At 52.0% G+C, this 25,738-nt stretch overlaps 1 protein-coding gene across 1 annotated transcript; it reads right to left on the reverse strand.

Moving 5' to 3' along the window:
• Positions 1–1,335: 1,335 nt before the first annotated feature.
• SSC4D (scavenger receptor cysteine rich family member with 4 domains) lies at positions 1,336–20,901 on the reverse strand. The gene is made up of 11 exons (XM_064375336.1): positions 20,618–20,901; positions 15,813–16,011; positions 12,554–12,589; positions 11,832–12,137; positions 10,799–10,876; positions 9,204–9,518; positions 7,187–7,264; positions 5,624–5,698; positions 5,190–5,501; positions 3,670–3,747; positions 1,336–2,371 (listed from the first exon to the last, which is right to left on the reverse strand). The coding sequence occupies exons 2-11, from the start codon at positions 15,976–15,978 to the stop codon at positions 2,055–2,057; spliced, it is 1,761 nt and encodes a 586-aa protein (XP_064231406.1). The 5' UTR covers positions 15,979–16,011; positions 20,618–20,901; the 3' UTR covers positions 1,336–2,054.
• Positions 20,902–25,738: the final 4,837 nt, after the last annotated feature.

A 25,738-nucleotide genomic window follows, 5' to 3' on the forward strand; every position in this document is an offset into this window, starting at 1 on the left:
GCGTGGTGGCGCGTGCCTGTAATCCCAGCTACTCAGGAGGCTGAGGCAGGAGAATTGCCTGAACCCAGGAGGCGGAGGTTGCGGTGAGCCGAGATTGCGCCATTGCACTTCAGCCTGGGTAACAAGAGCGAAACTCCATCTCAAAAAAAAAAAAAAAAAAAAAACCAGCCTGACCAACATGGTAAAACCCACTCTCTACTAAAAATACAAAAATTAGCCATGCATGGTGGTGGACACCTGTAGTCCCAGCTACTCAGGAGGCTGAGGCAGGAGAATCACTTGAACCCAGGGGCGGAGGTTGCAGTGAGCCAAGTTCATGCCACTGCACTCCAGCCTGGGTGACAGAGTGAGACTCCATCTTAAAAAATAATAATAATAATAAGCCAGTCACAGTGGCTCACACATGTAAATCCCAGCACTTTGGGAGGCCGAGGTGGGCGGATCATGAGGTCTGGAAATTGAGACCATTCTGGCTAACATGGTGAAAGCCCATATCTACTAAGAATACAAAAAAATCAGGCCGGGCGCGGTGGCTCACGCCTGTAATCCCAGCACTTTGGGAGGCCGAGGCGGGTGGATCACGAGGTCAAGAGATCGAGACCATCCTGGTCAACGTGGTGAAACCCCGTCTCTACTAAAAATACAAAAAAATTAGCTGGGCATGGTGGCGCGTGCCTGTAGTCCCAGCTACTCGGGAGGCTGAGGCAGGAGAATTGCCTGGATCCAGGAGGCGGAGGTTACGGTGAGCCGAGATCGCGCCATTGTACTCCAGCCTGGGTAACAAGAGCGAAACTCCGTCTCAAAAAAAAAAAAAAAAAAAAAAAAAAAGAATACAAAAAAATTAGCCCGCTGTGGTGGCGTGCGCCTGTAGTCCCAGCTACTCGGGAGGCTGAGGCAGGAGAATCACTTACACCTGGGAGGCAGAGGTTGCAGTGAGCTGAGATTGCGCCACTGTACTCCAGTCAGGGCAATAGAGTGAGACTCCATCTCAAAAAATAAAAATGAAAAAATAAAATAATAATAATAATTTCTTCTCTCTTCTAGTGACTCCAACGCCTTGCTATGCGGCCTTGAGCGAGCCCCTTCCTTTTGCTGGATGTTGATTTCTGCATATGTGAAAGGAGAGAGTTGATGTGTTGAGGGGCTCCCTAGGGGCGGTGGAGGCCTGACACTGTGACTCAGCATTTCCAGGATGTGACGCATCTGCTGAGAGCTCTTGGACGATGCTCTTGAACCGTCCTGTATCCTGAACCCTGTTTCCTCCCGAGAGCCCTGCCCAGAGTCTCTCCTGCTGCCACAGAGTATGCATTTGTGCTCAAACAGTGACTTCGGTTATAAGAGACGGGGGACAATGCTTTATTGACTTGGCACCTATGAACGGGTGGCTACAGGCCCCCAGGGTTCTTTGCTCCTGCAAAGTGGAGGCTCTGTGGTGGGGACACATAGATCAGAGATGCTGGTTCCAGCTGCAGGGAGGGGCCACTGTCCCTGCTTTGGCCCCTCCCCCAGTCCCCTTGTCCAGCTGAGCACCATCTGAGTGAGTCCAGACCCTCGTGGAGCAGGGCAGGGCAGGGACCCAGCTTCCTCTGCAGCCCTTGAGAGCCTAAGGTAAGAGCTGTAGGCCCCTCCTGCCTTCCTTCTTCTTGGGGATCCCAAGATGGGTTGCAGGAAGAGGAGATACCCCATTTAAAGAGCCCCTGAGCCTCCTGGATCTAGGTCGAGGAAGGCAGGTCTGGTGCTATAAAAAGAGCCCGACCAAAGAGAAGAGTTAGGAGTCATTTCTCTTCCCCTCATTTTGGTTTTGGCTCAGCAAAACCATGGGAGCTTTCACTGAACTGGGCTGACAATAGTGGATGACAGGCTGAGGTCACGCAGTTAGTGGATGGGGGTACAGCCAGGCTCCCCCACGTGGGACTGCACTGTCTAGGTAGGCTCTCTCCCAGGCAAGGAAGGAGGGGCAAAGTGAACTGTAGTCATCAAGAGGAGGGCTTCCTGGAGGAGGAAGGGCAGGTCACAGCTCCCGGAAGAAGAGGTGGTCTGCAGAGCAGGCTGGGTCATGAAGGCTGGCACAGGACACTGGCATCCTCGCTGTGGTCACAGTTGTGGGCATCCCAGCGGATGTGAGAGCAGAGCAGCAGGGCACTCTCTTCCCCACGGCACTTGACATTGTCCAGGAGAATGGGGCCTCGGCCTGGACCAAAGTGAGCCTCGCCAGGAGCTGCCAGGGCCTGGCCACAGCCCAGCTGGCGGCACAGGACACCAGCTGCCCGCAGGTCCCAAGCATCGTCACAGACAGTGCCCCACCGTTGCCCTAGGTAGAGCTCGACACGCCCCTCGCATCGGTGGGCTCCGTTGACCAGACGTAGGTGCCCTGTTGGGGGACAAGGGCTGAGTAGGGGCTGCTTCATGTCAGGCTACTCCCAAGCTAGGTCAGGTTGGTAGTAAAGAGAGGTCTGAGACACTCTGAGCACTGCCCTGGGAGCCACTAGATGAAGGCAGACACGTGAAATTAAAATAAGATGGGCACTGGGCAAGGTGGCTCATGCCTGCAATCCCAGCACTTTGGGAGGCTGAGGCGGGAAGGATTGCTTGTGCCCAGCAGCCTGGGCAACATAACAAGACCCTGTCTCTAAAACCAAACCAAAACAAAAAAACAAAAATTAGCTGGGCCTGGTAGTGTGTGCCTTGTAATACCACCTACTTGGGAGGCTGAAGCAGGAGGATCGCTTGAGCCCAGGAGGTCAAGGCTGCAGTAGCCATGATCGTGCCACTGCATTCCAGCCTGCATGACAGAGCAAGACTCTTTCTCAAAAATAAGTAAGATGGGGCCGGGCATGGTGGCTCATGCCTGTAATCCCACCACTTTGGGAGGCCAAGGCTGGCGGATCACTTGAGGTCAGGAGTTCGAGACCAGCCTGGCCAGCATGGTGAAACCCCGTCTCTACTAAAAATACACACACACAAAATTAGCCGAGTGTGATGGCACATGCCTATAATCCCAGCTACTGGAGAGGCTGAGGCACAAGAATCACTTGAACCTGGGAGGCGGAGATTGCAGTGAGCTGAGATCGCACCATTGCACTCCAGCCTGGGCGACAGAACAAGACTTCATCTCAAAAAAATAAAATAAAATAAATAAATAAGTCAATAAAATGGGCATCAGTCCAGACCCAGAGTCTCAGGACTGGGAGACAGCGTGCAAATGTTTGTCAAGTGATCCGTGACATGTGCTGGGTGCCTCATGACTGCTCTCTCCCTAGTCCTCTGTTCATAATCCCAGTGCCCTAGCCCCAGGCCAGCAGTTATGAGACTGTGATTACATCCTATTGTTTCCCCTGAAGGTCATCATCATGGTCTCCCCCAACCCCCTGGGCTCCCGGAACTACATTCTGAATTTTTTCATTGCTGTGTTCAAGATAGGATCTTTATCCCCTCATTCTGATCCCATCTCTAGAAATCTCCAGATTGCTGTAATTTAAAGCTTACCTCCTTCTTTCTGGACACTATATTCCTACAAAGGAAGCCTGAGGCCCACAAAAAGGACAAGAGTTTCCAGGTCCTCGTGTGAATCTGCTGAGCTTTATAACCCAGGCTGTGACCTCCCCCAATCCAGGTCCTTTCAATGACCCTGATGCCTCCATCCACTTTCAGGGGACTCTGGGCACCTACCATCCCTGGGCCGAGGAGTGGGTACTCGTGTGGTCTCAGAACCGTCCTGCTGGACTTGCAGTCCCAGCTCCTCTGGGCCTGGCTCAGGAAGGATAGAAAAAAAGAGGTGCTGTCACAACGGGGAACATGTTCCTTAGGGCCAGGCCCCCTCCTACTCTCCCCAGGGAAGCCTGTCCTAAGGACAAAAAGGATTTCACAGGTTCCTGAAGAACCGCTCCCCTTTATCAGAAATGGGGGTTGGGCGCAGTGGCTCACACTTGTGATCCCAGCACTTTAAGAAGTCAAGGTGAGGCTGGGCGGGTGGATCACCTCAGGTCAGGAGTTCGAGACCAGCCTGGCCATCATGGCAAAACCCCATCTGTACCAAGAATAGAAAAATTAGCAGGGTGTGGTGGCATGTGCGTGTAATCCCAGCTGCTCCGGAGGCTGAGGCAGGAGAATCACTTGAACACAGGAGGCAGAGGTTGCAGTGAGCCAAGATAGTGCCACTGCACTCCAGCTTGGGTGACAAAACGAGACTGTCTCAAAAAAAAAAAAAAAAAAAAAAGAGGTCAAGGTGAGAGAATTGCTTGAGGCCAGTAGTTCAAGAGGAGCCTGGGCAACACAGAGAGACCCCATCTCTACAAAAAATACAAAAATTAGCCAGGCGCGGTGGCATGCCCCTTGCAGTCCCAGCTACTCCAGAGGTCAAGCAGGGTAGGACTGCTTGAGCCCAGGAGTTTAAGGCTGCAGTCAACTAGGATCGTGCTACTGCACTCCAGCCTGGGTGACAGAGCAAGAAAAAAAGGAAAGAAATAGGGGTTGTGCAGAACCCTTTGTGGCCAAGACAATGGGAAGTAGGGCCTACTAGGCCTGGGGCACCAAATGGGGGTAAAGAGATCAATTCCCGCAGCAATTAATGAATTTCACAATCTTCTGCCAACTGCAAGCACCCCTTTCCATTGACTCCGCCCAAAGGTCACACGCTTGCTCTAGTAAAGGGGATTCACTCTCTGCTTAATAGAATTTTTCGGCCAGGCGCAGTGGCTCACGCCTGTAATCCAAGCACTTTGGAGGCCAAGGTGGGAGGATCACCTGAGGTCAGGAGTTAAATACCAGCCTGACCAACATGGTGAAACCCCGTCTTTTAAAAAATAAAAAAATAAAAAATAAATAAAAAATAGAATTTTGCTTGGTCTAGGTTTAACAGGGAGCAAACGGCCCCTCCCTTTATGGACTTGATGCCTTCGTGGAACAGGGATCGGCCTTAGCCCTGACCTCGGACACCGCCCCTCACTGCTGCACCAAGCGGCCCTCCCCAGGCCCCGCCCCATTTTCCACTGCAGAGGGCTCTCCGTTCTGGCCCCGCCCCTCTGCGCAGCCGCAGAGAGCTCGGACGGCGGGGCGGCGCCCCTCTGCGGAGTGCGCATGCTCCCCGGGTCCCGCGGTGCCTCACAGCGGCCTCACGCGTGGCCCCGCCCAGGCCGCGCCCGGTCCCGCCCCTCCCACGCCGCAGTGCGCGGCCCAGTCGGCGGCCTCACCTGAGCAGAGCGCGCCCGCGTCCTCGTGGTGGCCGCAGTTGTGCTGGCCCCAGCCCAGGTGGAAGCAGTCGCTTAGGCGGGCCTCGGTGCCAGCGCAGCCCACGTTGTCCAGCAGCACTGGGCCGCGGCCGTAGCCGAAGTGGCCCAGGCCCGTGGCGCCCAGCGCGGGCCCGCAGCCTGCCTCGCGGCACGCCACGCGCGCGTCCGCAAAGTCCCAGTCATCGTCGCACACGGTGCCCCAGCCCCCGGCGTACAGCACTTCCACGCGGCCGCGGCACGGGCCCGGGCCGCCCACCAACCGCAGCCGCCCGCCTGCGGGGCGCACATGCCCGCGGCCAGAGGGGCTGGGCTGGGGATGCCGGCTCCCGGGCAGAGCCCCGGCCCTACCCTCCCCCGCCCCCCGCCCCCCGCGGACCCCTGGCACGGCCACTTACTTTTCTTCCCTGCGGCCCAGGCGGCGGTGGTAAGCAGTGCAGTCTCCCGGGAAGGCTGAGGGGCAACTCCTGTAGCTGCAGAGACAGGGCATGTAGAGCGTTTGAAGGGGACGAGGAGGCATTCTGTCCAGCAGGGCACGCACCTTTACCCCCCACTCAGCTGCAACCCCAGAGTCACCACGTTGTCTGGTGCCACTTGGGATCTCCGGGAAACTTGGTTGGAATGAACTGAAGCCTAATTCTAGGTATTATCCTAACATTGAGCCCTGGGATAGTTCCTATCCTAATTCTAATTGCACTGCTAACCTTGATTCAGCCTTCATCTCAATTAGCCTCCTCATAAGGTTTCTCAGTCCCCAATCTCAGCATCATCCCATTGAAAAAAAAAAAAAATTAACTTTGAGAAAGGGTCTTGCTCTGTCGCCCAGACTGGAGTGCAGTGATGTCATCACCGCTCACTGCAGCCTAGAACTGGCCTCAAGCGATCCTCCTGCCTCGGTATTCCAAAGTGCTAGGACTATAGGCGCAAGCCACCACGTCCAGTTACTTTTTTTTTTTTTTTGATACGGAGTCTCCTCTGTCGCCCAGACTGGAGTGCAGTGGCACAATCTCGGCTCTCTGCAACCTCTGCCTGCCAGGCTCAAGCGATTCTCCTACCTCAGCCTTCCAAGTAGCTGGGATTACAGGTGCCTGGCTAATTTTTGTATATTTATTTATTTATTTTTAGTTTTTGTATTTTCAGTAGAGATGGGATTTCACCATGTTGGCCAGGGTGGTCTCGAACTCCTAGCCTCAAGTGATTCACCTACCTCAGCCTCCCAAAGTGCTGGGATTACAAGCATGAGCCACCACGCCAGGCAATTTTTTTTTTTTTTTTTTTTTTTTTTTTTTGAGACGGAGTTTCGCTCTTGTTACCTAGGCTGGAGTGCAATGGCGCGATCTCGGTTCACCACAACCTCCGCCTCCTGGGTTCAGGCAATTCTCTTGCCTCAGCCTCCTGAGTAGCTGGGATTACAAGCATGCGCCACCATGCCTAGCTAATTTTTGTATTTTTAGTAGAGACGGGGTTTCACCATGTTGACCAGGATGGTCTCGATCTCTTGACCTCGTGATCCACCCGCCTCGGCCTCCCAAAGTGCTTGGATTACAGGCTTGAGCCACCGTGCCCGGCCCTGAGGCAATTTTTTAAAAAATTATTTGTAAAGGCAGGGTCTAGCTACATTGCCCAGGATGGTCTTCAACTGACCTCAAGCGATCCTCCCACCTGTTTCCGAAAGTGCTGGGATTACAAGAGTGAGCTGCCACCCACATCCCAAATTTTACTTCTGTGCTTTGAAGAAATCTCTTACTGCCTCCTCCCACCCCGCTGAAGTTTTCAGAGCTCTGGGTTTCATCATCCTTGCTCCGTCTGCTCATAATTCTCTCACCCACCTCTGCACCATCTGGCCAAAGCCCTGGCCTGTTAGCCAGGGCCCCCGCCTGTGGATCCAGAACATTCTTTCCAGTTCCCAGCCATACCCACTGTGCCCCTAATATTCCCGCCCGGAGGGCTGAGCTCTTTACCGGACGGATCTGTGCGCCAAGCCCAGTCCTCTCTTGTGGCCGAGGATGGCAGTGCTGTGAGCGTCGGAGGACCCAGGACTAGGGCAGGAGAGAAGGGGACAGGGTCAGAGGCTGAGATTCTGGTCCCTGGTCAGCCATAGGCTGTCAGGAGAGGCTAGGAGAGTCTCCCTGGAGGAGGGAATAGATGTTACCTCCAGGGCTGGTGACCTGGCCACAGCTGGGGTCCAAGGAGGCCTGTCCCCACCTTGATTGTGGTTGTAATTCACTTGTGCTGTGAGGTATACACTTCATAGTTTGTACAAGACTCTAAGAGACATGCTTTCATTTCTCTCCAATGTCCCATGTTCTCAGAAGCCCACTGTGTCCCACAGACATGGAGTACAGAAGGCCTTGCCCATCAGGGAGGACCACACACAGTCCTGAGTTCTCATTATCCCCCTCTTACAGAGAAAACAGGGCTAGCAGGGAAAGGGGCATGCCCAGGGTTAGCAGGGGCTCTGCCAGGGCTCACTGCAACAGACTTCTGCCCTTCTATAGCCCCTCTTATAGTGAAAAACAAAAAAAAAACAACTCATCTCTGAGGGAGGAATGGGGTAGGAGAGGAGACTCAACCCAGGAGATGGGGTTCAGACACCGGACCAAATTGAGGACTAACTAAAACAGGATGAGGTGGAAGTGCCTCTCCATGAGACACGCCCACCCGTGTGCCATGTCAGTTTACCATTGCCGTGGCAACACCTGGAGTTACCTTTCCATGGCAACGCAGACAACCCAAAAATTACCATTCTATTTCTTAAAATATCTGCATAATCCACCCCCTAATTTGCATATACTTGGAATTAAGTAGAATTATGACTGCAGACCTGCCTCTGAGCTGCTGCTCTGGGCACACTGCCTATGGGGTAGCCCTGCTCAGCAAGGAGCAGGACCTCTGCTGCTGCTGTGGACTGCCGCGTCAATGAAAGTTGCTAACACCAGCTGGCCCTTAAATTCTTTGCTGGGGGAAACCAAAAATCCTCCTGGACTAAGCCTCAATTTGGGGGTTCGCCTGCCTTGCATCAATTGTGTGACCACGGGTAAGACTCTGACTCTCTGGGCCTCAGGTTTCCTACCTATCCCCTGGGAATGATAGCCCTTAGTTTGCTTTGAGTTATGAGTCGTGGGCAAGCACTTTATATCTTACAGAGCAGAGTCCATCTGTGAAATAGTTGGAAAGGGCCCAGGTGGGGAGAAAATACTATTATTTAAGCATCAGAATGACAGAGGGTTGTGCTAGGTAAAGTTGTGGCCATTCGAGAATTCTGGAATATCTCTTGGGCAATTCTAGGGTGTTACTCTGAGTGTTATTCTAGATCGTTACTCTAAAGTGCTCCAGGAACAGTACTTGCTGGAACGTTCTGGAGGTATTCTTGGGATATCGCTATAGAATTCTGGAGTATTGGTGAAGCAACGGTGCAGGGTTTTTGTTTTGTTTTGTTTGTTTGTTTGTTTGTTTGTTGGGACAGAGTATCTCTCTGTCGCCCAGGCTGGAGTGCAATGGCATGAGCTCGGCTCACTGCAACCTCTGCCTCCTGGATTCAAGCGATTCTCCTCCCTCAGCCTCCCGAGTCGCTGGGATTATAGGCAGCCGCCACCACACCCGGCTACGTTTCTCAAATTGGCCAGGCTGGATTAGTGCAGTATTGTTACATAGCTGTGGAGTGTGCCACAAGGAGTTTTGGGATATTCGGAGGCACTTCTAGAACAGTACTGAGATAGAAGTAATTTTGGAGGCTTCCTGGAGAGCTCTGGGAAGCATCAAGACAGCCAAAACACCCTCCCCGCGTACCATAGCCCAAGGTGACACTCCCCACCCTGTGTCCTGTTCCCTAATAAAAACAAACTCACAAAAAAAAAAAAAAAAAAACACCCTCCCCATTCACCTCACCACCCAAGCCTCCTCCTCCTGCCATCAGCGCAGGGCTCCGCCCCTTCCCGCGCCCCGCCCCGCCCCGCCCACCGCCCCTAGAGCCCGCACCTGTGCATAGCGCGCCGGCGTCCTCGTGGTGGCCGCAGTTGTGCACGCCCCAACCCAGGCTCTGGCAGGCTGCCAGGTGGGGCTCGCTGCCTTCGCAGTGCACGTTGTCCAGCAGGATGTGCCCCGTGCCATAGCCGAAGAAGGCGTTGGTGGTGGCGGCCATGGCCGCCCCACAGCCCAGCTGGCGACAGACCACAGCGGCATCCGGCAGCCCCCAGTCGTCATCACACACGGTGCCCCACAGGCCACCATGCAGGATCTCCACTCTACCCTGACACGGGTTCGCGCCACCCACCAGGCGCACACTGCCCTCACCTGGGGACAGGAGCGGGGGCAGGGCGTATCTCCCACTGGCCTCTGCCTCCGGTCCACTCCACCAGGGCAGCTAGGTGCCCTAGGACCTACAACCCGGGGACATCTGCTCACCCCCCTTCCCAGGGTACCGCCTCCTCGGTCCAGATTGGGGGTGGTTTGTGGAATCACAGTATCATCCCTGCCTAAAACCAACTCCCCTATCCTGCTCCCTCTCTCCTGGCAGCCTGGAATGTGCTTCCTCCTCTACTGCAAATGAAATCCTCAAAGTACAGCTCCCACATCTCTTCCTCCAGGAAGCCCTCCCTGATCTTCTGAGTAATGTGACCTCTCTTCCACCTCTGGACTTCCTTGTCTCTTTCACTGTCCGTCTTTTAGAGCACTTTTCTTTTTCTTGTTCTAGTCATGATCATCCTTCTTGAGCTCATCTGACCTTCCTGTAAGATAAAGCTCCAGTTTCACCCCTCCCCCCACTCATTCTCATTCTCTCTCTCTCTCTCTCTCTCTCTCTCTCCCACACACACACACACACACACACACACACTTTAAAGACAGGATCTCACGTGTCCCCCAAGCTGGAGTTCAGTGGCATGATCTCACTGCAACCTCCACCTTCTGGGGTCAAGCGATTCTCCTGCCTCAGCCTCCCAAGTAGCTGGAACTACAGGCATGTGCCACCATGCCTGGCTACTTTTTGTATTTCTTGTAGAGACAGGGTTTCACCATGTTGGCCAGGCTGGTCTTGAACTCCCAATCACAATTCACCGCAGCCTTGACCCCCGGGGCCTCAAGTGATCCACCTACCTCTGCCTCCCAAAGTGCTAGGATTGCAGGCATGAGCCAGCGTGCCTGGTCATTTTCTCTAACTTTCTTTTTTTTTTTCTTTTTTGAGATGGAGTCTTGCTCTGTCCCCCACACTGGAACATACAGTGGCATGATCTCACTGCAACTTCTGCCTCCTTGGTTCAAGGGATTCTCCTGCCTCAGCCTCCCGAGTAGCTGGGATTACAGTGGCCCACCACAACGCCCAGCTAATTTTTGTATTTTTAGTAGAGACGGGGTTTCTCCATGTTGGTCAGGCTGGTCTCGAACTCCTGACCTCAAATGATCTGCCAGCCTCAACTTCCCTAAATGCTGGGATTACAGGTGTGAGCCACTAGGCCTGGCCATTTTCTCTACCTTTCAATCTTTAATTTGTAATCCCTGTCTTCCCACTGCCTAGGGTAGGGTGTGAGAGACGTCTCTCCCAAAACCCAGGTGGTGCCCACATCATGCTTACGTACTTTTTCCATTTGGAAGTGTCCTAGGGGGCGCTCTACTGGTTAACATCTTCCTCGTTGGGGGCTGCGTTGGCAAGAATTCTGGAAAGGAAGTGGGGTGGAAACAGGGGTCTTTTTGTTCTCCATCTTCACACCACAGGGTGTTTGAGGGGCAGGAGGATGAACCCATAAGGTGGTTGCCCCCAGAACTTCTGGCCACACAAAGAGTCACAGCCAGGAACCCTGGGCTATGAGAGGAGGAGGGGCCACACCAAAGTCCCGGACTCCTTTAAAGCACAGTAGTTTTTTTTTTTTTTTTTCGAGATGGAGTCTTGCTTTGTCACCCAGGCTGGAGTGTAGTGGTGAGATCTCATCTCACTACAACCTCCTCCTCACGGGTTCAAGTTATTCTCCTGCCTTAGCCTCCCGAGTAGCTGGGATTACAGGCACCCACCACCACGCCCGGCTAATTTTTAAAAATTTTTTTTATTGGGACAAAGTCTTGCTCTGTCACCAGGCTGGAGTGCGGTGGCACGATCTCGGCTCACTGCAACCTCCACCGCATAAGTTCTAGCGATTCCCCTGCCTCAGCCTTCAGAGTAGCTGGGATTACAGGTGTGCACCACCACGCCCGGCTAATTTTTTGTATTTTAGTAGAGACGTGGAGATGGGGTTTCACCATGTTGCCCAGGCTGGTCTCGAACTCCTGACCTGGTGATCCACCCGCCTTGGCCTCCCAAAGTGCTGGGATTATAGGCGTGAGCTACCTCACCTGGCTAAAAAGAAAATTTTTTTAAAGGGAGGGGGTCTGCTGGGACAATCAAAGCCTCACGTGGAAGCAGTGATGCTGGTTTTCTTTTGGTCCAAGGTCAGGCAATGAATGAGAAGAACCCCTGGGACCCTTGCTGGGGCTCTTCCCCAGCACCAGGCATTACAGCCCCTGGCCTGATCTGCACGGAACAGCCTTACCCATGGGAAGTCCTTTCATTCATCTAGCCTACAGCCCTGTTGCCTGCCACAGTTGGTCTGTCCCCCCAGGTCCTAGGGCTGCACTCACCATCACACAGGACAGCCACATCCTCGTAGTGAAAGCAATTGTGGACGCCCCAGCCCCGGCTGCCGCACTCGCTCAGCGCAGCTTCCTGCCCACGGCACTCCACGTTGTCCAGCAGGATGGGGCCTCGGCCCTGGCCAAAGGCGAGGGGCCGTGGCACGGGCAGCGCCAGGCCACAGCCCAGTTGCCGACACACCACGTTGGCGTCCACCACATCCCAGTCGTCATCACAGACGCTGCCCCAGGAGCCACCGTGCATGACTTCCAGGCGCCCCCGGCAGCGGCTGGGGCCCCCCACCAGCCTCAGCTCTGTGAAGAGGGTGGAGCTGGCACCAGGGGGGGGTCACTGAGTCCAACCTCCAGGGTACCTACCCACTATGTCCTTTTTTTTTTTTTTTCTTTTTTGGTAGAGACTGGATCTCACTCTGTTGCCTACGCTGGTCTCAAACTCCTGGGCTCAAGTGATCCTCCTGCCTTGGCCTCCCAAAGCACTAGGATTACAGATGTGTGCACTACGGGACCCAGCCAGGTTACCCGCTTTGCCATGAAGCCATGGGACCTTGGGATCAATCCCTTCTGGAAAATGGGGAGGCTGCAGCTTCGCTGAGATGGGGGCATCTAGAGTCAAGGGGGCTGGTTAGTCATCACTTCCTGAGGTTTCCTGTCTGAGGCTGGAGTACCTAGGGGACAGGTGAGAGTGAGGAAGGGCGAGGCGGGGCACCTACCTGGAAAGGGCAGTGGAGTGGGCTGTAGGGCACTGGCTGAAACAGAGTGAGGAAGAGCATTGGCCCCTCTGCCCACACCATGGCTCCCTGGTCCCAGGAATACACCCCACAACCCCAACCATCAACATCACCCCCGTCTTCTTAGACCTCAGTACCCCTGCTTTCCCAAAGCCCCACTGTCTCTTGCCCCCCTGTTGTGATTGGCTTGTCTGCTTCACGCATCTCTTAGAGATCCCAAGGCCAACCCGGAGAGATCTGCGAGGGTAAATCTGTAGATCTGCACGTATCAAACTAATGCGAAATCCCATAATGACCCATTACCTGCAGGAGTCTCAGCTCCTGGGCAGTCACTACAAAGCCTTCTAGAATCTTCTAACCATTCTGACCAGCCTCGCCTCACTTTTTTCTTTCTTTTTTTCTTTGAGACGGAGTCTCTCTCTTGTTGCCCAGGCTAGAGTGCAATGGTGTGATTTTGGCTCACTGCAACCTCCACCTCCCGGGTTCAAGCGATTCTCTTGTCTCAGCCTCCCCGAGTAGCTGGGACTATAGGCACATGCCTCCACGCCCGGCTAATTTTTAATAGAGATGGGGTTTCGCCATGTTGCCAGGCTGGTCTCGAACTCAGACCTCAGGTAATCCACCCACCTTGGCCTGCCAAAGTGCTGGGATTACAGCATGAGCCAACGTGCCTAGCCAACAGCTTTCTTCAAGTCCCAGCTTGCAGCTCCTTCCTCTGGGAAGCCATCCTGGAGCCCTCAGCTACAAGTGCTCTGTTTCCTCTGAATTCCTGAGCACTACATACCCAGGCCTCTTTCGGGGCCTTCTCCCTGGTAATGTGGCCATGCCTGTCTCAACTCTGTGTTCCCCAGGGCTCTCCACTCAGAGCCTGGTACTCAGCAGATGTTCAGTAGTTCCACCTTAAATGTGTAAAATGGCTTTGGGATTCATTACAATCACCTCCCTAAAGATTTACCTATATGAGTCCTTCTACTTCATTCTTCTTTTTTTTTTTTTTTTGAGACAGTGTCTCAGTCTATCACCTAGCCTGGAGTACAGTGGCATGATCATAGCTCACTGCAGCCTCCAATACCTGAGTTCAATCCATCCTCCCACATCAGCCTCCAGAATAGCTGGGACTACAAGCTAATGCCACCCATCCAGCTTTTTTTTTTTGAGACGGAGTTTCGCTCTTGTTACCCAGGCTGGAGTGCAATGGCACGATCTCGGCTCACCGCAACCTCCGCCTCCTGGGTTCAGGCAATTCTCCTGCCTCAGCCTCCTGAGTAGCTAGGATTACAGGCACGCTCCACTATGCCCAGCTAATTTTTTATATTTTTAGTAGAGACGGGGTTTCACCATGTTGACCAGGATGGTCTCGATCTCTTGACCTCGTGATCCACCCGCCTCGGCCTCCCAAAATGCTGGGATTACAGGCTTGAGCCACTGCGCCCGGCCCTTTTTCTTTTTTTTCTTTTTTAGACAAGAATCTTGCTCCACCTAGGCTGGAGTGCTGCAGCACAATCTCAGCTCACTGCAACCTCTGCCTCCCGGGTTCCAGTGATTTTCCCACCTTGGCCTCCCGAGTAATCTGGACTGCAGGTGCATACCACCACACCTGGCTAATTTTTATATTTTTAGGTAGAGATGGGGTTTCACCATGTTGGCCAGGCTAGTCTTGAACTCATGACCTCAAGTGATCCACCTGCCTTAGCCTCCCAAAGTGCTGGGATTACAGGCATGAGCCACCACTCTCAGCCTAATTTTTCTATTTTTTATAGGGTCAGGGGTCTCATTATGTTGCCCAGGCTGGTCTCAAACTCCTGGTCTCAAGTGATCCTCCCATCTCAGCCTCCCAAAGTACTAGAATTACAGGCATAAGCCACTTTGCCTGGCCTTGAGTCTCTGGGCTTCAGCTATCACTATGTCCTCCTTGCTTTCTTTAGACGAACTCAGTAAATCATTAGGATAATTTATAAGTTAGGCAGGATTTTACAGACAGGGCAACTTCAGGGTTAGTGAGATGAAGCAACTTGCTGAGAGCCACATAGGTAATCAAGGGTAGAGCTGAGAGGTTACCCAGACAGCCACAATCTTTTTCATCATGCAGTTCTGAGCACGAGGCTTGAGAGTGGAGGTGGGAGAGGAAGAGGGAAGTGAAATTTGCCTACCAGGCAAAATGGAAAGCCCAAAAATAATCCCTCACTTGTGCTCTGGGTATGACAGTTCTGACACATTCACACACATTACCTTGTAGAATCCTTATTGTGAGGATTCTACATCCTCTGCAGCCTGTATTTGTGCACCCATTTTACTGATGAAGAAACTGAGACTCCACTTTTTTTTTTTTTTTGAGGCGGAGTCTCGCCCTCTCACCCAGGCTGGAGTGCAGTGGTGCGATCTTAGCTCACTGTAACCTCCGCCTCCTGGGTTCAAACGATTCTCCTGCCTCAGCCTCCCTAGTAGCTGGGATTACAGGCATACACCACCATGCCCAGCTCTTTTTTATATTTTTAGTAGAGATGGGGTTTCACTATGTTGGCCAAGCTGGTCTTGAACTCCTGACCTTGTGATCCACCGGCCTTGGCCTCCCAAAGTGCTGGAATTACAGGTATGAGCCACCGTGCCCAGCCAACTCCACTTCTTATTTATTTATTTTTAAATTTCTTTTTGAGATGGAGTCTCGCTCTCACCCAGGCTGGAGTACAGTGGCATGACCTTGGCTCACTGCCACCTCCACCTCCCAGGTTCAAGTGATTCTCCTGCCTCACCCTCCCCAGTAGCTGGGATTACAGGTGCACGCTGCCATGCCTGGCTAATTTTTGTATTTTTAGTAGAGACTCGGGTTTCACCATGTTGGCCAGGCTAGTCTCAAACTTCTGACCTCAGGTGATCCTCCCATTTTGGCCTCCAAAGTGCTGGGATTACAGGCGTGAGCCACCATGTTCGGATAGTCCCTAGGGCATTTGATTTCATCTCCTTTACCAGCTGCCTTTCCAACAGCCATTGGGGAGCACACCCTCTTTCTCTCCTTCCCTGTGCCCAGTATTCCCTAACTGCCCATTCCCGGAGTGTGTTTACCTGTCACCTTCATTCCCCAAACTCAGACTCTTAGCTCTTTCGTCAACTCTGGGCAAATGTCAGCGTTGGAAAGAACAGCAGGAACAAGCTCATTCACAAACCCCTCCTACTAAAAAGTTACAGCTGGGACAACTGAGAGCCACAAAGAGGAAGTAGCAAGGGCTGGCAGGGGAGGACTCACCCAGTGGCAGGAGGAGAAGGAAGGACAGGGCTTGGGGGAGGAGGGGAGGTGCAGCACTCCCATCTCCCAACCTCCACCCCCAGCCCTTCTCATCTGGCTGGGGACCAATTTGCATCTCTGCTTCCTTGTGCATCCAGATGGTGAAGGGTGTTTCAGATGCTTCCATCAAGGGACCAGAGAGAAGTCACAGTTGGAACATCTGAAATTAAAGATCCCAAACATTACTGGGCCTCCCAGCACTTTGGGAGGCTGAGGTGGGAGGATTGCTTGAACCCAAGAGTTCGAGACCAGCCTGGGCAACCTAGTGAGACCCCATCTCTACAAAAAGTTTTTAAAAATGAGGACAGGCGTGGCAACTCAGGCCTGAAATCTCAGCACATTGGGAGGCTGAGGCAGGTGGATTGCTTGAACCCAGGAGCTCGAGACCAGCCTGGGCAACATGGCAAAAATGCATCTGTTTCAATAAATACAAAAATTAAGCCAGGCGCGGTGGCCCATGTCTGTAATCCCATCACTTTGGGAGGCTGAGGTAGACTGGTCACTTGAGGTCAGGAGTTGGAGACTAGCTGACCAACATGGTGAAACCCTGTATGTACCAAAAATACAAAAATTGGCTGGGTGTGGTGGCGGGCACCTATGATCCTAGCTACTCGAGAGGCCGAGGCAGGAGAATCGCAAACCCAGGAGATGGAGGTTGCAGTGAGCTGAGGTCACGCCATTGCACTCCAGCATGGGTGACAAAGCGAGATTCTGCCACAAAAAGAAAAAAAAGTTAAAATAAATTTTAAAAACACAAAAATTAGTAGAATTTTTTTTTTGATGAGTCGGGTATGGTGACTCATGTCTGTAGTCCCAGCTAAAGGGGAGGCTGAGGTAGAAGGATCACTTGCACCAAGGAGTTCGAGGCTGCAGGAAAAAGTAAAAAAGACCCCAAATGTTTATTTCCTGGAGGGGCTAGCTTCAGGGGAAAATGACATTTCCACTTGCCTTTGGCATTCTGAGTGGAGACCATGGCAGAGGCAAAAGCTGGGAGGTGAGAAAGATGCTGCATGGATGGAAACACATGAGGAGTCGGGCTTGGCTGGAGGAGGATGTGTGAAGAGGGAAATGGTGGGAGAGGAAAGGGGGTTGGGAAGGTTGGCTGGGCCCAAAGCATGACCAGCCCGAGGGCTCCGAGGCTATCCTCCAGGGCTGCACATTTGATTTTGTGTCTTCTCTTCCTTCTTTCATTCCTTTCTTCCTTCCTTATTCCTTTCCTTCTTTCTTTCGAGACGGGATTTCTCCATGTTGGCCAGGCTGGTCTCGAACTCCCAAACTCAGGTGATCTGCCCGCCTCAGCCTCTGAAAGTGCTGGGATTGGGCCGGGCGCGGTGGCTCACGCCTATAATCCCAGCACTTTGGGAGGCCGAGGTGGGTGGATCATGAGGTCAAGAGATTGAGACCATCCTGGTCAACAAGGTGAAACCCCGTCTCTAGTAAAAATACAAAAATTAGCTGGGCATGGCGGTGCGTGCCTGTAATCCCAGCTACTCGGGAGGCTGAGGCAGGAGAATTGCTTGAACCCAGGAGGCGGAGGTTGCGGTGAGCCGAGATCGTGCCATTGCACTCCAGCCTGGGTAACAAGAGCGAAACTCCCAAACATTACTGGGCCTCCAGGATGTTTGGAGTCTCAAAAAAAAAAAAAAAAGAAGAAAGTACTGGGATTACAGGCATGAGCCACCGCACCTGGCCTTCTTTTTTGCTTTCTTTCTTTCCCTCCCTCCCTCCGTTCTCTCTTTCTTCTTCTTTTTTTTTTTTTTTTTTTTTTGAGACAGAGTTTTGCTCCTGTTACCCAGGCTGGAGTGCAATGGCGTGATCTCGGCTCACCACAACCTCTGCCTCCCGGGTTCAAGCAATTCTCCTGCCTCAGCCTCCTGAGTAGCTGGGATTACAGGCATGCACCACCACACCTGGCTAATTTTTCTATTTTTAGTAGAGATGGGGTTTAACCATGTTGGCCAGGCTGGTCTCAAACTTCTGACCTCATGATCTGCCTGCCTCAGCCTCCCAAAGTGTTGGGATTACAGGCATGACACACCATGCCCAGCCATTTCTTCGCTTTTTTTAATGTGTTTATGAGCCATGGTAACTATTATTTCCTTAATAATTTTTCTCATTTTATTGGCTAATTTCTTCTGATTTAAATTATTTATTTTATTTATTTATTTTTGAGACAATGCCTCCCTCTGTCGCCCAGGCTGTAGTGCAGTGGCCTGATCTCAGCTCACTGCAACCTCCACCTCCTGGGTTCAAGCGCTTCTCCTGCCTCAGCCTCCCCAGTAGCTGGGATTACAGGCATATGTCACCACGCTCAGCTAATTTTTGTAATTTTAGTAGAGACAGGGTTTCGCCATGTTGACCTGATTGGTCTGGAACTTTTGCCCTCAAGTGATACACCTGCCTCAGTCTCCCAAAGTGCTGGAATTACAAGCATGAGCCACCATACCTGGCCCTGATTTAAATTAAGTTTAGGCTAAGCATGGCGGCTTACTCCTGTGAGCACTTTAGGGGCGCTGAGGAGGGAGGCTCTCTTGAGCCCAGGAGTTAAAGACCAGCCTGGGCAACATAGTGAAACCCCATCTCTACAAAACTAAAAAATAATTAGCTGGGCATGGTGGTACATGCCTGTAATTTCAGTGCTTTGGGAGGCCAAGGTGGGAGGATCACTTGAGCCCAGGAGTTCGAGGCTGCAGTAAGCCGTGATCATGCCACTGCACTCCCACCTGAGTAACAGAGTAGACCCTGTCTCTAACGAAAAAAGAAAAAAAGTGCATACATCATGAGTTTAGCGCTCAAAGAGCATTCATACCATGTAACCAGCATCCCAGAAGCCTCTCTCATGTCCCCTTTTCTTGCAGACTTTTTTTTTTTTGAGATGGTGTCTCGCTCTTGTTGCCCAGGCTGGAGTGCAATCTCAGCTCACTGCAACCTCCGCCTGCCAGGTTCAATCGATTCTCCTGCCTCAGCCTTCTAAGTAGCTGGGATTACAGGTATGTGCCACCACGCCCGGCCAATTTTTGTATTTTTAGTAGAGACAGGGCTTCTCCATGTTTGTCAGGCTGGTCTCCCACTCTCGACCTCAGGTAATCTGTCTGCCTTGGCGTCCCAAAGTGTTGGGATTACAGGCGTGAGCCGCCCCGCCTGGCCTCTTGCAGACTTTCATCAGGGATCTGATGCATTGTGTGGACTGTGGACTCGTTGGTTGGGGAGAGATGAGAGGCTGGTTTAGAGCCTGATGCAGTTGTCCAGACTCCAGGCCATGAGAGGCAGAGAGGAAGGAGAGATGGGAAAGACATGTGGGAGATGGAACTGGCTGGACTGGGTTTGTCTTGGTGTTGGGGGTGGGGAGCTAGGCGCATTCATTGGCTCCTGGTCACCCTGATGGGGACTTTGTAGGAGGAGGTGGTGGAGAGGATGGTTCTGTTTGGGCTACATTGAGACAGTGGGGTGTTGGGGCACATGGGTGCCCGTTCCAGAAGGAACTCCCTCTCGCCCTCCCAACCCCCTCCTCTCTGGCTTTGCCTCTGCCCTGGTGTACAAAGTCTGGTTGGGGAGAAGATGAAAACCTATCTGGATGCAGACACGGGGATTTCAACACCCCATTCATGGGGCCGAGGACAGCCCCCAGTGGAATAATCACCTTTTGTCCTCCTTCTGCCTGGACTGGGGACAGCTGGGAGATGGGAGCCGAGAGCCATGAGGAGGGGGAGAGTCACAGTCCAGTCTTTGCCTGGGGCTTGGTGTTACCATTATCTGGGCCTCCTTCTACCTCCTGGCCTTGGTGCCACCCACTTCTCAGGCCGCTGGGACACTGGCCCCCCAGGCCAGATCAGCTCCCACCCTGTGTCTATGGAGACAGAAAACTTCCAGAGACCCTGCCAGGAATCCTCAGCTTCCCCAACTCTATCCCCTTGGATTACAGGTGCCCACCACCATGCCAGCTATTTTTTGTTCTTTCAGTAGAGACAGGGTTTCACCACATCGGCCCAGGAATGAGGGAGAAGGACCCCTGATCATGATCCCCACGGACCTCACATCCTGGGTGACCCCAGAGCCCTCTGCCAAGCCTGCCTCCTTACCCCCCAACTCCAAAGTGTACCCCTCCAGTTCTTCAAGACAAGGCTTCACCCTTCCCTGCCCCCGGTGATTAGGACTCTTCAAAGCCCTCCCATTCCTTCGCACCCCTTTACAAACCATCTATTGCCTACATTCACTACAATGCAGCCGGCCGCATAGCACAGTGGTTAATATTACAGCATCCGCCCCACCATCTCTAGCTGTACGACCTTCACCTTGCAAAGCCTTGCTGTTCTAATCTGAAAAACGGCGAATGTGATCCACTTACCCCTTATCATTTTTGCCAAGTTCAATGAGCAAATGTTTGCCCAAGGCTTAGCCCCGTGTCTGGCCCTCGCTAGGTGTGGGTGGCTACTGTTATCATTACTGTTTCTCCTTTGAGACTGCGGACCCTCGAGGACAGACACCAGATCTTATTCAGTGGTTGCACTTGGCACAGGGTAGATACTCAGAAAATGTTTGTTGAATGACTGAATCAAGGAGATGGCTACAGAATCATAGAAAACAACAGTCAGAAGGGGCTTGGGAAATTAACAAGGACAATTTCCCATCTGACCAGTGGGAAACGGTTCTCTCTCTGTCTCTCTCTCTCTCTCTCTCACACACACACACACACACACACACACACACACACACATATGCACACGCACATATGCACAAACACCCCAGCAAAAGCGAAGGATTCATACCTGGGGGAATATTCTGGGCTCTTCCTGTCCCTTCTTCTACAGTCAATCCGAGGTCGAATCACTGTGTCTCCCCCTGGAAGTTTAGGAGGAGGAAGGATCTTCCAAATAGAAATCAACACAGACGTTTCTTCTTTTCTTTCCACAGCTGGAAGCTGAGTAGAGGCAAAGCCCCTGTCCATGGAGCTGGCTGGTGGTCCCAGCCTGTCTCCATCCAACCTTAGGGACAGCGAGAAGCAAAGGGGAGTGGAGGTGGCTGGCACAAGCTGGAGCGGCCCCAGAGAAAGGGCACCTAGGTGGAGGCGGAGCTACGTGGTGGCAGGAGGCATGGATGCTCAGGGCCAGGCAGCCCCTCCTCCCCGCACAGCCTCCCCCGACCCCAGGGTTCAGGTTTCAGAGAGGCCTGGATAGGTCTCCACCCCTTTGCAGGGCAGCCAAGCACCCTGATCTTTGGAGGTGGCCCTGATCCAGCCCCAGAGTCCCCTTGATGATGTCCTGACCCAACCACATCAGCTGAGGGTTTGGAAAGGGTCCCAGGAGCCACAGTGTATGGCATGGGCTTCCCACATAGGCAGGACCTCATGACCTCACAACTTCACCTGGAGGTTGCTGACATGACCTCACAACTTCACTTGGAGGTTGCTGATTTTGCCTTTTTTTTTTTTTCCAGACAGAGTTTCTCTCTGTCACCCAGGCTGCTGGAATGCAATGGTGCAATCTTGGCTCCGTGCATCCTCCGTCTCCCAGGTTCAATCAATTCTCGTTCCTCAGCCTCCCAAGTACCTGGGATTACAGGTGTGCACCACCATGCCAGGCTAATTTTTGTATGTTTTTTTTTTTAGTAGAGACTGGCTTTCTCCATGGTGGCCAGGCTGGCCTTGAACTCCTGACCTCAAGTGATCTGCCTGCCTTGGCCTCCCACAGTGCTGAGAGGCTACAAACCTGTACAGCTTGTGACTGTGCTGAACACCATAGGCAATTTGTTGCACAATGGTACTTGTGTATCTAAACATAGAAAAGGGACAGTAAGAACACAGTAATATAATCTTCGTTTTATTTTGAGATAGGGTCTTGCTATGTGACCCAGGCTGGTTCAAACTCCTGGGCTCAAGCAATCCTCCCACCTCGTCCTCCCTAAGTGCTGGGATTACAGGCGTGAGCCACTGCGCCCGGCATGATTTTGCTTTCTTGTGTGGTTCTTCCTGAGTTCTGGTGCTTTTGTAGTTATAGGTGAGAGGAAGTGATGTGTGGCTGATTTTGTGGTTTGTAGCTGCAATAAAGGGCTATGCTGGGCTTCTGGATCTTTCCCGTGGAGGCACAAACTCTCGGAGCTAGAGGGGCCCTTAGAACCCCGCAGGGCAGTTCCCAAACCTGGAGGCGCATCCCATCCCCGCTCATTTATTTATTTTTTTCTTGTTCCTTTTCTTCTTCTTCTTTTTTTTTTTTTAGACTAAGTCTTGTTCTTGTTGCCCAGGCTGGAGTGCAATGGCACGATCTTAGCTCACTGCAACCTCCGCCTCCCGGGTTCTAGGTTTGTAGCCTAGAAGCAATAGGCTAGACCACAGAGCCAAGGTATGCAGCTTGCTAGCCCATCTAGGTTTGTGTGAGTACACTCTATGACGCTTGCACAATAAGGAAATCAAGTAACGACATATTTTTCAGAATATGCCCTGGCTGTTAAGTGACACATGACTGTATGTTTGAGGCCTGGTGCAGTGGTTCATGCCTCTAACCCAACACTCTGGGAGGCTGAGGTAGGAGGATTGCTTGAGCACAGGAGTTCGAAACCAGCCTGGGCAATATGATGAGACCTTGTCTCTACCAAAAAAAAAAATTAGCCAGGCATGCTGGTGCACACCCGTGGTCTCAGCATGCTAAGAGGCTGAGGTGGGAGGATCACTTGAGTCCAGGAGTTGGAGGCTGCAGTTAACCATGATCGCCACTGTACTCCAGCCCAGGCTACAGACCAAGATCCTGTAGAAAGACAGAGAGAAAGAGAGAAAAAAGGAAGGAAGGGAGGGAGGGAGGGAGGGAGGGAGGGAAGGAAGGAAAGGAAGAGAGAAAAGAAAAAAAAATGCTGGGTGCAGTGGCTCTTACGTGTAATCCCAGCACTTTGGGAGGCCAAGGCAGGCAGATCACCTGAGGTTGGGTGTTCGAGACCAGCCTGACCAACATGGTAAAACCCCATCTCTACTAAAAATACAAAATTAGCCGGGCATGGTGGCTCATGCCTGCTGGGATTACAGGCATGAGCCACCACGCCAGCTGAGAAGTTTAAAAGTTAGCCAGATGTGATGGAAAGATAGAAAACATGATCAGGCATTGACAAAGGGGCATGTTGGAGTGACATATTTGCAAGGTGAGGAACGCCGAGAATCGCAAACCCAGAAACTAGAAGAGGCAAAGAAGGAGTCTCCCGGGTTTCAGGGAGCCTGGCCCTGCTGATACATTGATTTCAGACCTTTGAGTCTCCAGCACTGTGAGACAATGAACAATTATTAAAGCCACTCAGTTCGTGAAACTTTGTTGCCGCAGCCCCAGGAAACTCATACAAGTATTTCACCATTTCTCAAAAGTTTGTCTTGGCCAGCCTGGTGGCTCATGCCTGTAATCCCAGCACTTTGGGAGGCTGAGGAGGGTGGATCACAAGGTCGGGAGTTTAAGACCAACCTGGCCAACATGGTGAAACCCTGTCTCTCCTAAAATACAAAAATTAGCTGGGCATGGTGGTGCACACCTGTAGTCCCAGCCAGATTAGGGAGACTGAGGCAAGAGAACCTTGAACCCGGGAGGTGGAGGTTGCAGTGAGCCAAGATCACACCACTACACTCCAGCCTGGCACCTGGCAACAGAGCGAGACTGTCTTAAAAAGAAAAAAAGAAGTGTACAATTTGATTAGTTTTGACATGTGTATAAATCCATCAAACCATCACCACAATCAAGATAATGAACACTTCCATCATGCTTAAAGATTTCTTCCCGCTCCTCTGTAATCCCTCCCCTCCTCCCACCATTCTTCCATCTCTAACAAGATGCTTATTTGCTGTTGCTATAGATTAATTTGTATTTCCTAGAATTTTACATAAATGGCTGGGTGTAGTGGCCCATGACTGTAATCTCAGTACTGTGAGAGGCTGAGGTGGGAAGACCCCTTGAGCGTAGGAATTCAAAAACAGCCTGGGCTACGTAGTGAAACCCTGTCTCTAAAAAAGGAAGAAAAAAATAAGTAAAATGAAAAAAGAAAAAAAAGCTTAAAAGAATGTTTTGGCCAGGCACAGTGGCTCATGCCTGTAATCCCAGCAGTCTGGGAGGCTGAGGCAGGCAGATCACCTGAGGTCAGGAGTTTGAGACCAGCCTGGCCACATGGTTAAACCCCATCTCTACTAAAAATACAAAAATTAGCTGGGTGTGGTGGCACATGCCTGTAATCCTAGCTACTTGGGAGGCTGAGGCAGGAGAATCACTTGAACCCAGGGGGTGGAGATTGTGGTGAGCCAAGATCATGCCACTACACTCCAGTCTGGGTGACAGAGCAAGACTGCATCTCAAAAAAAAAAAAAAAGGAATTTTTTTAAAGGAAAGACAAAAAAGAACTTTATATAAATGTCACTGTATAGTACGGATACTTTTGGGTCTGCTTTATTTTACTCAGCATATAATTTTATTTTTTTAGAGGCAGGGTCTCACTCTGTTGCCCAGGCTGGAGTGCAGTGGTGCAGTCCCAGACTCCTGGGCTCAAGCAATCCTCCCACTTCAGTCTCCCAAGTAGCCGGGACTGCAGATGCGAGATGTGTGCCACAGTACCCAGCACAACTCCAAATCTTACGCAGCCACAGTACATTTGTCAAAACCAAGAAATTAACATTGGCACATTAATATTAACCAAACTCCAGATTTTTTTTTTTTTTTGAGACAGAGTTTCGCTCCGTCACCAGGAGCCAGGCTGGAGTGCCATGGCACGATCTTGGCTCACTGCAACTTCCACCTCCTGGGTTCAAGCAATTCTCCTGCCTCAGCCTCCCGAGTAGCTGGGACTACAGGCGCGTGCCACCACGCCCAGCTAATTTTTGTATTTTTAGTAGAGACGGGGTTTCACCATGTTGGCCAGGATGGTCTCGATCTCTTGACCTCGTGATCCGCCCGCCTCAGCCTCCCAAAGTGCTGAGATTCCAGGCATAAGCCACTGTGCCCGGCCCAAACTCCAGATTTTATTTGAATAAATATTACCAGTGTTCTCAGTAACATCGTTTTTCTGTTCCAAGAGCCAATCCAGGATACCACACTGCATTTAGTAAGCATATTTTAAAATTATGATATATGCATTAAAAAGTATGCAGGTTGGCATTATCTGGTCGCCATGGTGATTTGTGTGTGTGTGTGTGTGTGTGTGTGTGTGTGCAACATGGCTGTTTATTCACCTGGGTGCAGGTGGGCTAAGGCCGAAAAGGGCATTAGCAACGGGCAGTGGGATAGGAGTTGGTTTTATAGGTTTGGGTAGTTTTTTGGGGGGTGGGGGTGTTGCAGAGTAAGATTAGTTACAATGGTGGGGGGTACGGGCAAGGAGCATATGTGACCACAAGTTCAGTTACAATGGCAGGGTTGGGTGAGAGGTATTTACATTATCATAAGAACAGTTAAGTTGGCAGGGTTGCCATGGTGATCTTGAGTAATGGGTCACCTGGTGGTCTGGCTGGTGGCAACAAGGCTGTCAGTCAGTTCATTGTTCAGCCTTCCTTCCCGAGGTGGGACGCTCCACAACCTTGGTTTGATATTTGGATTTCCTGAGACCAGGTCCTGGGTTCTCTTAAGTAAAAGGCATGGTTCCACATGATGGCTTCAGTGAGGTCGTGGTATGGGTCTGGTGATCACTGGGAATGCAGGAAATGAATGCTGTGGTTGGGCCAAGTGCGGTGTCTCACGCCTGTAACCCCAGCACTTTGGGAGACTGAGGCGGGTGGATCCCTTGCGGTGAGGAGCCCCGTGAGGTGGCATGAGCCTGTAATCCCAGCTACTCAGGAGGCTGAGGCACGAGAATCCTTGAACCTGGGAGGTGGAAGCTGCCGTGAGCCGAGACTGCACCACTGCATTCCAGCCTGGGCGACAGAGTGAGACTGTCTCAAAAAA

Source organism: Aotus nancymaae, unplaced genomic scaffold (genome assembly GCF_030222135.1).
Source record: "Aotus nancymaae isolate 86718 unplaced genomic scaffold, 86718_ANA_hifiasm-v0.15.2.pri h1tg000012l, whole genome shotgun sequence".
Lineage (NCBI taxonomy): Eukaryota > Metazoa > Chordata > Mammalia > Primates > Aotidae > Aotus > Aotus nancymaae.

What these genes read in the sequence shown, in the direction of transcription:
- SSC4D (XM_064375336.1), bottom strand. Translation starts at nt 15,978, where the DNA reads ATGGAAGCATCTGAAACACCCTTCACCATCTGGATGCACAAGGAAGCA. An exon ending in CGCCGGCGCGCTATGCACAG is followed by an intron (nt 7,265 to 9,203) that starts GTGCGGGCTCTA and finishes CTCCTGCCCTAG; the next exon opens with TCCTGGGTCCTCCGACGCTC. An exon ending in CGCGGGCGCGCTCTGCTCAG is followed by an intron (nt 3,748 to 5,189) that starts GTGAGGCCGCCG and finishes TTCCTGAGCCAG; the next exon opens with GCCCAGAGGAGCTGGGACTG.